This window comes from Pelecanus crispus, chromosome 10, assembly GCF_030463565.1.
Source record: "Pelecanus crispus isolate bPelCri1 chromosome 10, bPelCri1.pri, whole genome shotgun sequence".
Classification (NCBI taxonomy): domain Eukaryota; kingdom Metazoa; phylum Chordata; class Aves; order Pelecaniformes; family Pelecanidae; genus Pelecanus; species Pelecanus crispus.
The window spans coordinates 453,874-470,755 of NC_134652.1; the positions used below are offsets into that span (position 1 = coordinate 453,874).

Sequence of the window (16,882 nt, forward strand, 5' to 3'; positions counted from 1 at the left end):
CTCCCTAACAAACCCGGGTATGCAGGAATTCCTGCATACTGCATTAAGGGACTGAAGAAAAGGTGTCTCCTATGAAGCTCCAAAAGGGATACTTAAGGGATAGCATGGACAATGTTATTTTTGGAAAGGAGGTAGGTCCCTCCAGCACCCGCAGAAAGTGGTGTGCCCCATTAGCTCTTACATGTGTAATACTGCTATGTGCTAAAAAAGCTGTTGCACTTCACTTTGAGGGCACGATTTTGGTTAGTGTTTCAAAAAATACATTTTGGGTAGATTCCACGAACACTAATAATAATTATTACACTAGCATTGGACTGACAAGGGTAAAAAATTTCCTGGGTATAATTGAGTAGTTTTCTTTAAACTTCTTTTAAACGATGAAGAAACAGAAATTACATACCAGAGCAGAGGTAAGTCTGACCTAGAGGACTGTTATAAGAAACAAGGCTATTTAAAATGCTTTATTCTCACACTCAGAAAAAATGCTGGCAAGATTTGGTTGTAGCTGATTGAAAGTAGCCAACACTTAAATGAGAAAAGACGTTATGGGAAGAATGGAGGCAAAATGAAACTGCCACAGCTCTAATAAAAGTCCAGTCTCGCTGCCATTTTTAGGCAGGATGGGGGTGGTTATACCAGACCCATTTTAAGCTCTCTGTCCAAGTACGCTCCAGTACTGTTCCCATCCTTGGCAGCTCAGGCATACTCCATGGACAAAGGATCTCTGTCAGCTTCCCTTCACATATGTGGGTTTCCTTGGTGTTCCTGTCTGACACCCCTTGAAACAATGCTGATGGAACAGAAACGTTCCTCAGCCAAGCACTGCTCTTCCAGGCTCTGTGTATTTTGTGGCTATACCCCCTTCTGGCAGCTCTTATCTTCAATAGTAATTGCGGATACATACCGATGATTTTGCAAAGGGCTCCAAAACCATGCATTCTCCACCTTAGGATAAGCTCAATGCAGAGATGCTACCAGATAAAGCGATAAAACACATTCTCATTTCTCTGCTTCACTGAGGAACACCATTTGGGCTTTGCCCAGAGCCATGTATGGATTTCAAGCTGCCTCTTCCCAGAAAAATCCACTGAATGTCCTCTCAGTGTCTTCTCTCTCCCTTGGCCTTACTGCTAATGAAAGGTCCATTTAGTGAGCTTTCAGTCCCCTTTGTGAGGTGAACCACAGCTCAGCCCCATCATTGGACCGTATTACCTTGCCTGGGATTTCAGATTTTAAAAAGTTTTTCCCTTTATAGGAGCCAAACATTTTGAATTTGAACAAACGGCTAAATCATACTGACCTTGCATTACTAGTCCTGTGCAGACATCTCTTGTATGAGAATTCGGTGTGGAGATTAAAACCAACAGAGAAGGCAAACATACCTCCTGTTCAAAAAGGAGTTTGCAGCCTGCCAGCGAGAACATGGGAACAGACTTTGGCAGAGAGAGGTATCAAGCAGAAACCCCAAGCTGCGCACAGGGAGATTCCCCAGAACGCGACAGAGTCAGAGAACAGATCTGGACACAGCAAGCGATGGCAGTGAAAACAGCGAATGCATGATAAAGATACACAGGTCATGAAGCAGCTGGCACAAAGGCCTCCTCCAAAGGTACTGGTAGGGTTTTTTTGGCTACAGGGAACAGCGTATCTTGCTGAGTGAACTCACAGTGATGATAAAGTAGTCCTACTAACCCTCGGATTAAGATATATAATTAGTACATAACTACAAAACAGAATCTGGAGATGATGGCTTGAAGTGTCCATTCCTGTCTGTCTGCAGGATGAACAGAAAGCATTCCCACAGGACAGGGAGAGACCTCATGTCATGAACTCACCTCCTGTGCGAAGGTATCTATCATCCATCCCCACCTGCCTAAAAACCGCTCGTTCTTAAAACCTGCTGTGAAGGACCTTCCACCTAAAATTTCCCTGTCCTTAAATTAATACTTACCCGTTCTCCTGCAAATGAAAGCAATTTCCTTCTGCCCCTTCTGCAGGCGAGACAGACAACAACCAGTCTCCTGGATGTGCAAGACACATTTTTTCAACTCCTACTCAAATACTCCTACCATTCTTGACTCTCCTGTTCTTTTTCCAGCTTACCTAAAGCACAGCACTCAAAACAAGACAGAGTACTCTATCACAGGCCTCGGCAGCACTCAATTAAATAATTACCATACCTTCCCCCCTTCATGTCCTTCACATGATGTATCTATTAACACATCTCAGTAAGATGATAACCATATTCAATTTCTTCTCCCCTGATTCTTTTCTACACTACGGGTAATGAGTCAGTTATCCCTCATATTGTATTTGTGCTTTTGAATTACCCTCTCAAAGGGCAATGCTTTGCACTTCCCTGACTTTAATCTGGCAATCCCACTTTCTCTAAAATACCAAACCAATTTTGATTATTGATTCCAACCTCTGATACACTTGCAAACGTTCCCAGGTTGGTGCCATACCTACATTTTATAAATGTATTCTCTATGCCATCCTCCCTACCAAATATAAACTATATATGTAAACTGTATTTAAGGCTGTCATGCATTCAGGGCACTATCTTGCAGCTATTAACACAATAACACTAAGAACTATTGGAATAGAAATAAATACTGCCCCCTCGCCCTTATAGTCAAGATACTAAAAAAAGGGGGGGGAAAAGTGCATGTAGCTACATAGTTCTCTTTCGGTTTTTCTTAAAATGAAATCTCCAAGTGCCCCAACATTCTTTAATTCTTTGTTCACACTAAAGGCAAGCTAATGAAGAATAATGGATGTGAAAAACCTGGATTCACAGAGGAATTCAACTGGGGCAGATCACTGAATCACAGAGGAGGAGAAAGAGGACAGTTCTCTGAAATCTTTTGAGGTCACTTTTTTGGGTTCTTGGAAGCCCTCTGTTTTTGGCATGAGGTACATTCTCTAATGATGTTTTCCTAGGCGGGGAAAATTAATAGCTCCCTTCAAGGATTCACACAGCGGTACTAACAACAAATAAACAACTGGCTATATTTTTATTGAACTACTAGCATGTATAAATGTATAGATCAAAAGTCATGTTTATGAAAATGGCCAGAACTTTGTTCATATGCATATGCACATAGGCTGGGTTTAAACACTTACCATACCATGAACAGACACATTATGCACTGAGACCTAATTAGGTGTATTTTCTAACCCCCCGTATTTTTCCATAGTATTTCACTCTCATTCTCCAGAAATTGTTCACAGTAACTTGCCCCTTCAACTTCTCATTAGAAACATTTGAGATCTTGTTAGATCATGTGGATCATAATCAGACTATTCCAGACACAAAACTACCCCCATCGCTCACCTCATTACAGAGCAGAAAAAGCTGTGAGCCTCCTCACTCTTACTTCCCTATATACCCTTAGGGAATGTAAGCACAGTATATTACCTGGTCAGAACATCTAGCCACAGACTGCTCCTTCCAAAACCTATCCTTTTTTAATATCAACCTGCAAGAAAACATTTCCTTTAAATCTGTCTGTGAAGAACATTTTTTTCTTGGAAAGGCCTAAAAATAAATTCACATTATTTTTTCTGCAAAGAGGAAATACAAGATGATAGGCGAGACAGAACCTGGAAAAGTCATGGTATAAGAGGAAAGGCCAGATTAGCAATTGCTGCTAAATACCCACTTCTGCAGACCCCTACTGCTGGAATCACATGCCGTGTCATATGGATCTGGAAAAATTAACAAGAACCTACATTATCCCATAGCTGCCTGCCTGACTTCTGGGTCAAAAGTCTGTAAAAGGAGAAAACCCGCTGCTTTTTCATTTTTCACAAACTGTTTGCTTAATCTAATAAACATGGTTATGCAAACAAGCAAGAACACTATTCAGCACTCAAAGGTCAGCCTGTGTGAACATTCATCACACTTTAAAGTCAAACTTACAATGTTAAGATGTGGAATGACCACAGGAGGAAGGGAAAAATGTTGAATGTTCACATACATTTAGGTGACTATAACATAAATAAGCAGTAGAGACCAAAACTATGACTAAATGGTAAAAAAAGTATGGTCAGATTTCCAGGTAGGACTAGAGAAATCTGAACCATCTGCAGGTTTATCGAGCTCTCCTTGTGTTAAGACAAGGAAAATCTTCAAGCTCTCTCAGGAATAGTGTTTTGCACAATCAGCTGCTCCCCCCAACACACACTACTCCTATTACTACTATTATTGTTATTAAAGATAGCATTTTCAAACACAGATAGTAAATAGCTTCAGTTATGAGACACAGTCTTGTCAAGGCTAGTTGGCACTGCTTCTTCCAGAGACAGTGATCTAGCGTGTAACACCACAATGATGTTCAGCTTCTACTGCCATACAGTCGCCTGCTCCCCTCAGCCCCCACCTCTTTAGGCTGTTGGATGATGCCAAGAGCAAAAAATGGTTGTTTCTTCTGTAGGTTTTCACAGCACATCTTATGAGGAACTCTCTCTGCTTTGACAAAAGCCAGGTTACATTGAACTTCAGTAAGTCCTGCTCAGTGGGATGCCTCCTCAGCAGTCTACGAGCGCACAGATGAGAGGTGTGCTGCCTGCTCTCTGCTGCCCCTCCATCAAACCCTACTGTGAGTGCTGGGCTGTAGGTGCTTTACTCTACTCTAGGATGGAAACAAGCAACCTCACGGAGAACAGGACCGTGCCTTGGGTTTAAAATGGGAATCCTGACCTGAATACAACAAATAAAAAGTTCTGTTTCAGTAAAAGTAATATAGTAGGAACTGGTTTTAAAAAGCTGCATTCCTTAAAGGTATGGTCCCTCCACTGACTTCAGTGGAAACTGGACTGGGCTTAAAGGGCTGGCTTAAAGAGTTCATAGAGAACAATCTCCTTCCTCAGAACTCCAGGAGGTGAGGGCTGCACGCACCCAGGCACACGTAGCTCACCCAGGTGAGATGCTGTAGAGCCTCGGCTGTATCAGGCGTGATGGGAAGCCGTACTCAGGGGACGCCTTTGGCTCCACACTGTGACTCCTGCGGCCCTGGCCACAGACACCGAGCTTTTTTGATCATGCCTGATTGAGAGGTTGCTTATGACCTGAATTATCCCATGCTAATTGCACACACATGTGAATATTAACATCGCATTTTGTTATGCATCATTACAACTTACTGAGCATTACGTGTTCAATAAATAATAAAGCACAGCAACGGTTTAGGAACCAATCTATTCTATGAATAGACCGATCTATACATATGAATACCTTCTTTGAAACAGCTGTAAACAAAAACATACATAATATACACATAATCAGAAATAACTTAAAGATGTAACTCACCAATCAGTAATACACCATCTTGTTCGAATGAAACCTTTTCTGGACCACTTGCACTGAAAAATAAGCAAATAAGAATCAGTCACCTTAAGTACAGGATTATTGTGAAGGTGAAATGTACTTATACAGAGAACAAAATAAAACAAAGTTCATCCATACACTGTAACTAATAAGCACTATGCTGTAACTAATAAGCCCTACACACCCACTGAGGTACCTTGAAAACATATTGTGCCTATTATAAATCCTTAAATTGTTATATTTTGGTCCTGCAGCGGTTATAAATTTATGTGGTAGTTGTTTATAGGTGAATGATAACCAATTAGGAAAGCTTTACAACTGTATTTATGCTTAGCCTAAACCAGCAAATTCTTACTGCCTATGGGCAAATGTCTTGGCTTCTTTGTAATTTTACCTGAACTGTAAAATGTCATCAGAGATTTACATCGAATTAAAATGAATGAGATCTGCTAGAAAGCTATTTCTCCTGCTGAGCCAACCCACCCAATATTTCTATAAAAGTTAAGGGGAATTTAAATAATGGTAAAACATTACATTTATCAAAACTGCAACGTCCGCGAGAAAGCCACAAATCAGCTCATGCCAACCTATGGCACTTATGATACAGCAAAAGGATTTTTTCAGCACCACTCCTACCCACTGCCATAAATTACAACCCTCCACAAAAAGACATGGTTCTGCATCCTATTTATCCACTGTTAACAATGAATGTGGGGCTAGGCTAATGTTCTCTGGTAATGAATATTGCACCAGACAGGCCTAAATAATGATGCCAATGATTCTGTAGCAAAAGACTGCAACTCCTTATTATGAATAAAGTGCCAGCCATAGCGGAGCATCCTCCCTGTTCAGGGGTACCACTCTCCTAGGCCTCTCCTACGGCACTGCCTCCAGAAGAGACTTGCCGGATGTGTTTATCCACCTCACTGTGAACAGACAGTCCTCATGCAATTTTTAAGTCCCCAACACTGCTGAGATAGTGAAGTGCCTCGCAAAATCTAAATGGGCTGTTTCTAATCAGCCTTCAGCTACCAGCTACCTATCTCCCACCTCCTCCCCTCTTCAGGCACAGACGTGGCAACCACAGCCAAGACCAACCAGACATAACCACCGCTCCTTTACCAGGGCCCCTTTCCCACCGGGGTTCTCCGTGCATTCAACATATGCTTATGAAGATTTTAAAGTGTTTATTTTACTGAATAAATAATAGCTTATTCTTGAAAGCTGGAATGTGAAAACTGTTTACTGATACGCAGTTGTTCTCTTCTATCCAAACTCATGAAAATGTGCAAAGTTACTTCTAAATGACAGCTTATTTCATTGATTGCGCTCAACTTCAGAGCTTGGAATTTTGTGGAAAAAGTGTTACCTACACGTTACAAAACTAAGTAAAACATTGTCTACAAAACTTATGCACAGCTATGTACTCCAGATTTTGGGAAACCTGTATTTAGTATTTCTTACTTTAGGTAGCAATTTCAGAATCACCTTTCTGCAGGCTTGTGGGACCTTCCTACGCAGCTGGAGCCAAATTTTACTGCAAGAGTCGCATGGCTGCTTACCTGAGAACCCAGCTCTGCTGGCCCTGCTAAAGAAGGGTTGGAGGCTTTTCCTGCACAAATTTTATCAGCTTTGCATTGCTACAACAGTGGGCAGCACAAGGAAGTAGTCCTCTCAAGACCGTGAAGTCCAAAACAGTGACTAACAACAGTGTCCTTCACACAGTGAATCTAAATTCGTATTTTGATACTGTGGACACACAATGAACAGCTTGCTTCTGTTCTTGACTTACGCCTCTACTTACAGTTGACTTTTGAGTAGCTCACAGGACATATATTAAGAGGAAATAAAATAAATTAACAAATGTTTAGCCAAATGTAAAGATTTCCTATAGACAAAAGGAGAAAAAAACTCCTAAACCCAGAAGGATTATACAGAATAAATGGAGTTCTCTTCTGAGCATATGCAAAGTTTACACCACCAACCCCCTGCAGATCCGTCTGGTGACTCCTGGCAGGTGACTGCATCAGCGCTGTAACTACAGACGGTGGGGGATAAGAGTTTTTGAGATATTTAGTAATTAACATCAGTTGTTTGTTGATGCTTATAGGTGCTTAAATCTTTTAAGAATTTGGGCTTTTGAAAGAAAGTAGATTTGCCTAGGTCTAATAAGGTCGTATACAGGGAGGAAATCCTAACAGTTCACTCCTCTGAAATCCAGCTGATGGATACATTCAGAGGGGAACTTATTTCTCTGAATCCTTATTACTTTTGTCTTAGGAGAGCCCAACTTTTGATTTTTCTTAAACTGCAGCTCTACTGAGAAAAACTCTGTGGTGACTGTGAATATATATCTATTTTATTGTAATTCCCCCCCCCCCCCCCCCCCCCCAATACTGAAAAACGACCTCTTCTGTAGATCCAGCAGTCACTCTGGTCAATCAGGGAACAGCTGGCTGGAAGGCTAACACACCAAATCGTCCTAATAGTCTGGCTTTCATGGCTGAACTACAAATCCCATAGTCCAATAAGGTCTCTTCTATTCACAGTTTCTGTGATGATCATGACAGCACAGTTACAAGCTGAGATTTGGCAAAATGTCAAAATATACTCAAAAGCAAAACAATGAAAAAAGTTAAATGCTAAAAGCATTCAAAATTGGCTTAAATGTAATCTCAATCAAAAAAGGGGAGCTCTGTCATTTCATTCTTAAAAATAACTATATTGAACTTTTAATTACTGAAGAACAATACAGAGAACTCAAAATCAAATAGTCCAAGCCTATGATGTGGCCCAAGACAACGTCTTCAATCAAGCTGTCATTTTTCATTTGCTATTTTCCTCTTTGGCAACATAACAGGTACTTCAAAAGACGTAACATTAAAACAGGGCCAACTAGATCCTGTTGCTTAGAGCCATACCAGTTGGGTTTTGAACGTCTCCAAGGACAGTAATTCTATAACCCCCCTGGGTCCCTCTTCTGTTGTTTACGCTCATGGTGAAATCTTTTCCCAGATTTAGTCAGATTTTCCCTTGCTGCAGCTGATGACTGCTGCCCCTTGTCCTGTTGCTGCACACCACGCAGAGGCATCTGGACTCATCCCTCAAGAGCCACCCGTTGGCCACTGCAGCCAGCAGTGTGGTGGCCCATCACCTTCCTTTCCTGGCGGCACAGACAGGCTCTCTGGTTTCTCCTCCCACATCCCGTGCTCCAGCCCCAGAGGTGCCTCTGCTACGCTTGCTCCAGTTTGCCCACATCTGCCTGGTACAGGGGTTCCCAAACAAGACATCTGGAGATGTGACGTGGCCTTGGAGTGCCAAATAAGATGGAGGAGTCCCCTCCTGGGACCTAACACATCCTGCGATGCTGTTGGCCTTCTTTGCCGCCAAAGTACAGTGCTGGCTTGTGTTCAACTTGCTGTCCAAGAAGATCTGGCTCCTTTTGTGTTTTCTGGATAGTCACCTCCAGCCTGTACCGCTTTATGAGGTTATCCCATCACAGGGACAAGGCTTGGCATTAACCTTGGCTGAACTCCACAAGGTTGCCGTCAGACCATTTCTTCAGCCTGTTGAAGTCCCTCTGAACGGCAGCCCTGCCCTCCAGCATATTGACTGCTCCCCCAACTCGACATGATCTGCAAAGTTGAGCAGGCACTCCATCCTGTTGCCCAAGCTGTTAACCAAAGGTGTTGAATAGTACAAATCCCAGCATCGACCCCTGAGGAACACCACCAGCAACCAGCTGCCCGCTGGACTTTGTTCACCACACTATGAGCCTGGTGGCTGGCCAACTTTCCAGCCATCTTATACTCCACCTACCCAGTGCACACCACCAACTGGTCTTCAAGCATACTGTGAAACACTGCATCAAAGGCCTGGCTAGAGTCACTGCATACAACATCCACAGCACTCCCCTTGTCCATGCAACTGCTCCTCCAGGAAGATTTGCTCCATCACCTTCCTAAGACTGAGGAGAGGCCTCCTGGGACCCTTCTTGCAAATGGCTGTGACATTTGTGTTTCCCCAGCCCTCAGGAAGCTCTGCCTTTTAAGATGGCAGCGAGAAGCCTCACAATGACATCAGCCAGATCCCTTTCTCCCTTGGATGTGCCCTGCCTGCTGCCACGGGTGCATGCACATACAATTAGAGCTTAACAAAGTGTATGAGACCAAGAGTCCTGTTGTCAGTCATCATCCACTCCTCCAGGAGGCCCTCCTACAGGGCTTTGATTCTGCCACTGACGACCTCACCAACACAAGGGATCCTAGTATAAATTATGCCCAACCCTCATCACTGCTGCCTTATTCCGTTTCATGCAAGCCTACACTGATACAAGCCATTTAAAAGGTATTTGCAGCACAATTTATATTTCATGACATGGTAAATACAGAATTTCTTATAGTAGCTTGGCATTTCCTCACACATACACTGCAAATACTGGTTTTTAAGGGCAGTGCTATGTATTAGAGGCTATTTTGCCAAAAATTTACTTTAATAAGTGTAACTGAAATTCTGACACCTCTTTATTAGAAGTCCTTAAAAAAAAATTTAAAAAATCACAATTTGAAAACTTGTAGTTACATTCTGCTAGCCTTTTCTTTGTGAATAGAGTCTCTCAGGAGATCGTGCTGACCTTTTAAAACCCCCTAGAAACACCACCTACATAAATAACCTCTGCTACATCAGGTAAAAGGACCTCCAGACAACATTAACATGAAGAGAGAGGTTATAGAGGGCTAATGTCAAAAAGCACTGTGAGCAATAAGTAATGCACACAAACCATGATTGATAATGACTAGCACAGAGCCTTAATTCATCTTTTCTCCATCATTTTACTGAGAGGGACCATATCAAATTAAATAGTGACCCAGCAAGGGTTTATTCAACCATACAAAGCAGGGGCATGAAGGAAAGACATATTAAAGTGGCAATGACTGCAGTGTAATTGCAGCTTCTTAAAGGAACACCACAGTTCAGAGGAGGACGGGGAATCTTGTACATGAAGCAGCTGAATACGGAGCAGCAAGAACAACTGAGGCACCAAGCAATGTTCAGCATTAACAGGCCTGCAACAACGTGGTGAGAAGTCCTCCAAAAAGCCTCACGCAGGAACCTGTGTTTCACGTACTCACAATATGCTCAATGTTTAACTAGCCAGGGAAAGGAGCGTGTATTATGACAACCTTCCATAAAAACCATGCAGAATGTAGTTCCTGCCCCCAAATTACTTCCTTTCTTTCCTTAGATCAGTTTACAGAACTAAAGAACTTATGCTCTTGCGTTTTTAGGAGTTTGTATACAAACTGTTCAAAGTGCCTTTCTAGTTTCCCTGGATTTCAGAATAATACGCAGTAGATGGAAAACTAAAGCCTAATTCAGCCTTTGAACACTATCAAGCATTGTAACAGCACTATCAGTCACATTTTTACTACTAAAGATTTTTAGATGTCATTACATAAATTTAAAAGTCTGCAAATGAAAGTATCTATGGCACTCATCAAAAAAATGTATAGTGAGAGCTTAAGAATATGAAGTCAATCTATCTAATGACAAAGTCTATTATGTAGTGTAATAATTTAATGGTAATTTGCCTTTTCACAAAATGCTTTCATCACTCTCTATTTACCAGAAAGTAACAGTATAAAGAATTTAGTAAGAATATATCTATTGGAAGACCACATTTAAGTATCTGTGCATGATGTAGGCAAATATTAAGAAATATGTGATAAAACCTAAACTTGCTCCACTTATTTTTACGTACAAAACCATGGGACATGCAAATGATTATTGCTGTCAGCTTCTTCCTACACACATCACCAGTGAACTAGCCAAAGGGTAGCAACCCACAATTTCTTCACTAGAAGTTATTTTAGAAGGCAGAAATACAATAATGATGCAACTTTTGAAAGAAAGATCAAGTTAAGTATCGATTTGTAAGAAAGTTCTAAGTTACCGTGCCCAGCTGGCAGAAGGCCTGTGGAAGCAATAGCTACGAGTACACACGTGGTGGGCAGACGTTTCAGGGGTCCCTTCGGACCTGACGGACCAAGCGGATAAGGGGAATGCAGGAGCGGGGAGGTGAAGTCAGAGGGGCCTGACCCTGCCAGCAGCTGAAGTGTAATGCTCTAGTCCAGGTCATTGCCAAAAATAGCTGAAAATAACGGCATGGGCTTGAAAGCAGAACACGGACTACCAGCCTGTTCTGGCACTTCATATCCACTGTCAGAGATACACTATTTCTTCTGTTTTACAAGGCACCTTCTTTTTCCCCCCTATATTTCACTGAACTCTCCAAAGAACATTTAAGTCTGTAAGAATTCCTTTCTTTGGAACAGCAGAATTCAGGGTTGATAGGAGTATAAACAATGGACCTAAATTTTAGACACCCAACCCAAAATGTGATAGTAATTCTGTAGCTCATTTCGCTTTTCCTGAGAACGCAAAGAGTCATTACAAAACTTATTTTATAAAATAGTCATAAAAGGTAGATAATTACAATAACAAAATTTGTATTATTAAGGTAATAGCAGCACAGTGATAACATGATACAGAACTGCCAACAGCAAGGTTACACGACTCGCCCCAAAATGACAAAATCAGAACCCTGATCTTGCAGTGTATTTCCTGCTATGGTCAGGATAAGCCTAACTCAGCATTTGACCACATTCTATTCCAATAAGATTTTCTTTAGGACTTATCTATACAGCCAAATTATATTATTGTTGGAGCATACGACTTAAAATAGTTACAAAAGCAACAGTGGCAGAGGGAAACATGATGGTTTGGGCCTTTTACTTGGCCCAAGTAAAAGCCAGCACAGGAGACTGAGGAGGCACTTCAGCTCATGTTACCCAGCCCAGGCTGAATAAAGCAAGGACACCTACGTCTCGATATCATAAAATGACACTTGTTTTATTGTGTAATTTGTATATTTCCCCCACCCCAACCTGTAAATTACCTTTAGATACTCATGACTTGAACACACTTACTTAATTGCTTTAACTTCAATAAATAATTCACTTAATAATAATTTATCTATTTAACATTAAGAATACAAAAATTAGTAGGATTTGGACCTAATCCAGCCCAGTAGCTGAACCACTGTTTAATGTCTTAAATATAAAAATGTCATCCTTCATCTTAAGATATATACTGCAGCTGAACAACATGCCTTACATATTTTGGATCACTGATGTGCTTTAATATTTCCAAATACAGTATTTGGAAAGAAGAAACTTTTGGAAACAGAATTTAAAGAACAACTATAGCTTGGGAAGGAAGAAAGAGAAAATTGTTTCTTATTGCAGATTTCAAAGCAACAATCTTTATTTTTATTTTTTATAGTCACTAGCTGATCCACCATCTGCAAGCCAGCATAAAAACAGGTAGAGATGATATAGATCATCTGTACACTCTCAGAGAGGTATCTACATTTTAAAATAGGAAAAAAAATTCCTACTTCATGTCCCAGAAAGGGGATACCACATCTTTCACCTTACAGTATTAAGTCTCTTCTCAGATCCTCTGTTAATAGGATTCCTTTAGCCAGCAGATGGATTGTGAATACAGGCAGTTTCATCTACTAAAAGACAACATAAATCATCATTGAGAAAGGAGAGACCGCAGTAAGGTTATCGCCATACAGCCTTCTCCATGAAAGGTTTGCATTAAAGCATTAGTGAAATTAATTCATCTTTCATAAGAGCTTTGAGCAGTATCTGTGATCTATGATAACAACCAATTTCTCACTATGGGAAAAAAAAATTACTCAGGCCTGATAGACTACACAAATCTGCTTTTTTTTAAATGGCCTAACATTATCTGGAGTGTTGCTCCCAGAGGCATCATTTGAGTCTTATGCCTAGCCAAGAGGACCCATAAATCAAGACAGAAAGTTTTGTTAGTTTTATATGCAGTGGGCTGTAATTATTTTGAATTGCATTATGCCTCAATCATTGTAATTACTTTTAGATCATCCTTAAGCAGTAGTAATAAAAAGAAAAGAAATCAGTCTTAAACCATTTCTCACACAAAACATTGTAAATGTGATATGAGAAGTCTGGCTAAAACACAAAAGAGCATGTAAATGTAATGTTTGAACAGATAGGCTGCTCATGCATTCTGCTGTGTCGACTCAAATCTCCAAAATACACATTATTTTGTGGTCTTTTAATCAGCATCATTATTACCAACACTTGTCAATGACGAAAATAGGTGATATCAAGATTAATTTTAGCTTTAAAAATAGAAACACGTATATGAGAACCAAAACTATGCCGCTGTTGGTTTTTTGATGTTGCTGTGCTCATGTGTCCTTCAGAGACTCTTTGGACCTCAGTCCAAAATGAAAACGGCGTAGTGTAAAAATTATCACAATTTTTTCTAACTTTTCAAGTCACATGAAAAATATGCTGCCTTGGTCTATGCTAGGTTGCACGCCAAATGAGCATGGAAAGCCACAGAACTGTAAATATCAACGCTGCTATTATCTGCATTACTGTAGTCCCAGAGAGCCCGCATCACTTTCCTCTCCCACTGTGCGAAGCTCTGAAATAAAATGGGTAAATCCCACAGCCTGTTCTACGAGCCTCGCTGCACAAGGAATTGTGCTGCGTGCAGGAACAGAGCTAAACCTTCAAGGTGCTTCAGGGATCCGTTCATACCTTAATTGTGAGTGTTTCTGGATTTTGCCTTTTCCTACTTATTCCTCCTCCAGGTAAACAGTATCCCTGACAATGCCAGAACACAGTGCTTTCTCCTTAGAAAAGCCGTTTAAGGTAATGCAACGAATGGCAACAGGACGAAGGCGTCAGATCTTCCAAAGGCATTCAGCTGCTGCTTGGGTCCTGGCCCTCGCAGTCCTGTACCTGAAGCAGTGCGGCAGAGTGTGCTGAATACAGAAGCTATCGCTCCGAACACGAACCTGGGAACAGCTGATCCCCGAGCACCCACAAGGAACGAACACAGTCCCTGGTCACAAAGCAGTGGGGGAAAGCCACTAGACTGGACCATTTCTCCAAGAGACTGTGAAGAATTGTTCACGTAAGAGGCGGTAATAAACGATGCTGAACAAGTTACAAATTTGCCAGTCTCATGATGAAACAACAGCAGTGAAATAACGATGGAAATAATTCTTCCTGGGTATCAATGAACAATCCATAATTCGGCCTATTGCTGTTAAGCGTTATAACAGCACTCGCACGCCGCTGTTCAGTGCTCTCAGTACCACAATCAAATCATTCGACAGCACTGTTCATTTCCTACTTACGTTGTCAATCACCCATACTGCTACAGTTTATTGCTGATGGAGGAGAAAAATAAATATCTGAGCAACCGCTTGAAGTTCCTTCAAAATGATATAGCACTTAACTTCAAATAAGTATTTAAGATGTTTATTCACAGGAGGTAAAAGCTATTAAAATTACGTCAAAGGCAGTTTCCCTTCCAGTACAGATTATAGAATATAAAAATAAGTAATTTCATATCAAAGCCAAGAAAAAGAATAACCTACATCCCATCAACCCTGTAATTATTTATGCTGCTCTTCCAAGCACACATGCGCTATGTAAATATCTCTAAATGTGTATATTTACTAAATTATTTTTTAAAGTTTATTTAGTTCTTCCTTATGTTAAAGTAGTAACGTGCCTGTTTGATCCACAAATGTTACAAGAATTCAACAAATTTATTCACTTGGCTTGTAGTGAACACTAACCATTGAACACCCATGCTGTAGATGTTCTTAAGAAATTAAAAATAAGCAAATTAACGTAAACATCAAAGAAGAGGACTGCAGACAAAGACTGCACTTGCATGTGCAATTGCACTTGCAGGTGCAGTGGAAGAAAACCCTCAGCTGTGCTGTGTTTCTGGCTTTGACAAGACCTTCAACTTCAAACATGCCGCACGCCCCAGTTCTGAAGAGAACAACAAAAAAAGGGCAGCAGCAGAGGAAAACATCAGTATGTTTTCAAGTTACGTGTATTCTTGCACCAACAAGAAAGCACTTTTCCCCTCCATACTTGCAGTGACTGCAGTAGTACCTAGCTGTACTGAACAGAAACCAGTAGCGCTGCAGCCATAATTACAGAGCTGCTGCTGCTGAATACCAATGGAATCCATTCAAAGTCGCATCTCACCCTGCCAAGGAGTAAGTCTCCCTGAAACACACTCACAATTGGCACTGTGTGCTATTTCTTTGGTTTTAAATGCACAAACAAGTCTTTTCATCACTGTCTCTGTCCTTCACAAGGATTTCCTACTATACAAAGAACTCCATTTGGAATTTGGTAAATCCATGCAATGACTTAAAACATACACCATAGGTGACAAGGAACCAACAAATAAAAAAACCCCAAGACTCGATTCTGACCTTATTTACATTACTGAGAGTAGCTACTCAAGTAATCAGCAAAAACCAGAATCCAACCTAATATTTGGGAATGCTCCACAGGACTGTACATACCTCAGGGAAATAATCCTGTGGAAACTTCTCTTTTTCCAGCATGGGCGTGCTTTCTAAAGTGTCTGAGTAGATTTCTTTCCCAGTAACCTTTTTATACTTCTTAGCTAGGAAGAGATATAAAACAAAGTTAACACACATATCTTTAACATTATAAGCAAATTACAGCACCTTGGCAAAGCAGTGGCATCTGCAAAATAATCTGTAAAAAAAGGGTCTTATTTTTGAATGGCCTTTGGTAGGGTCTTAGCAAAAATATGCAAGCACTGAGCTGTTCTGGGGGAAAAAACGGAGACCGCTAAACCATGTATAAACATACTTGTTTATATCAGACATCTTTAAGCTACAGAGTTATGGGTAGGGTTGTTTTTACTATTCAGAGCACTGTAAAGTGTTGGAGCTCTAATTATGAACCAGGTCTCTGTACACCCTTGCACTCAAACTTTCTGGCATGGTTCTTCCAGGAGATGCTTGTTTGTGTCTTCAGCCAGCATCCAGCAATCTATGCTGGATAATTAACCAGAAAATTAAGTAATACAAAATACATTAAGGTGAGAAATGTTACTTATGAGTAGTAAATATCTATATGTTTTATCTAGCAACTCTTTTTTTCAGATTTTAAGTTTACCTACCTAAGCATCAACTGATACACATCTGTAACACATTATTAATCGTATCTTTTGCCCATCAAACAAGTACATAACCATTGATTTAGATCATCTCAGCTTTTTGCCTTTTGCTTTAAATAGACAATATCGACAATCACCATCGACTCAAGTGTTTGGCCACACTTAAATTGTCTGCTGGGCTAGCTGTGTCAGTGGGGGGGGCTGATTTTTGTCACTCTAGAACTGACCCGGTAATGCTGGTGGAACTCCTAACGAAAGGTAAGTTGACCACAAGCTGAGCAGCCCATTCCTTTTGTGAAACTGATCTGAGGTAGACTTGTTTTTAATTAAGAATTGTCTCTGCAAAAAAAGGTGACATCCTCAAGCCATCCACTGAAGTCATTCAAATATTACAATGCCCTGAGACAAAACAAGAAATGTGAAAGAAAGTTCTTATATGAACAGACAGAATGTTTGCCC

At 40.8% G+C, this 16,882-nt stretch overlaps 1 protein-coding gene across 1 annotated transcript in view; it reads right to left on the reverse strand.

Annotated features, from left to right (window-relative positions):
* Positions 1–16,882, reverse strand: part of LOC104028907 (inositol polyphosphate-5-phosphatase A) — a 263,385-nt gene that overhangs the window by 99,154 nt on the left and 147,349 nt on the right. The window contains exons 6-7 of the mRNA XM_075717613.1: positions 15,798–15,901; positions 5,315–5,367 (exon numbers count right to left, since the gene is read on the reverse strand). Coding sequence (XP_075573728.1) covers positions 5,315–5,367; positions 15,798–15,901 — 157 coding nt within the window. The remainder of the gene's footprint in view (positions 1–5,314; positions 5,368–15,797; positions 15,902–16,882) is intronic.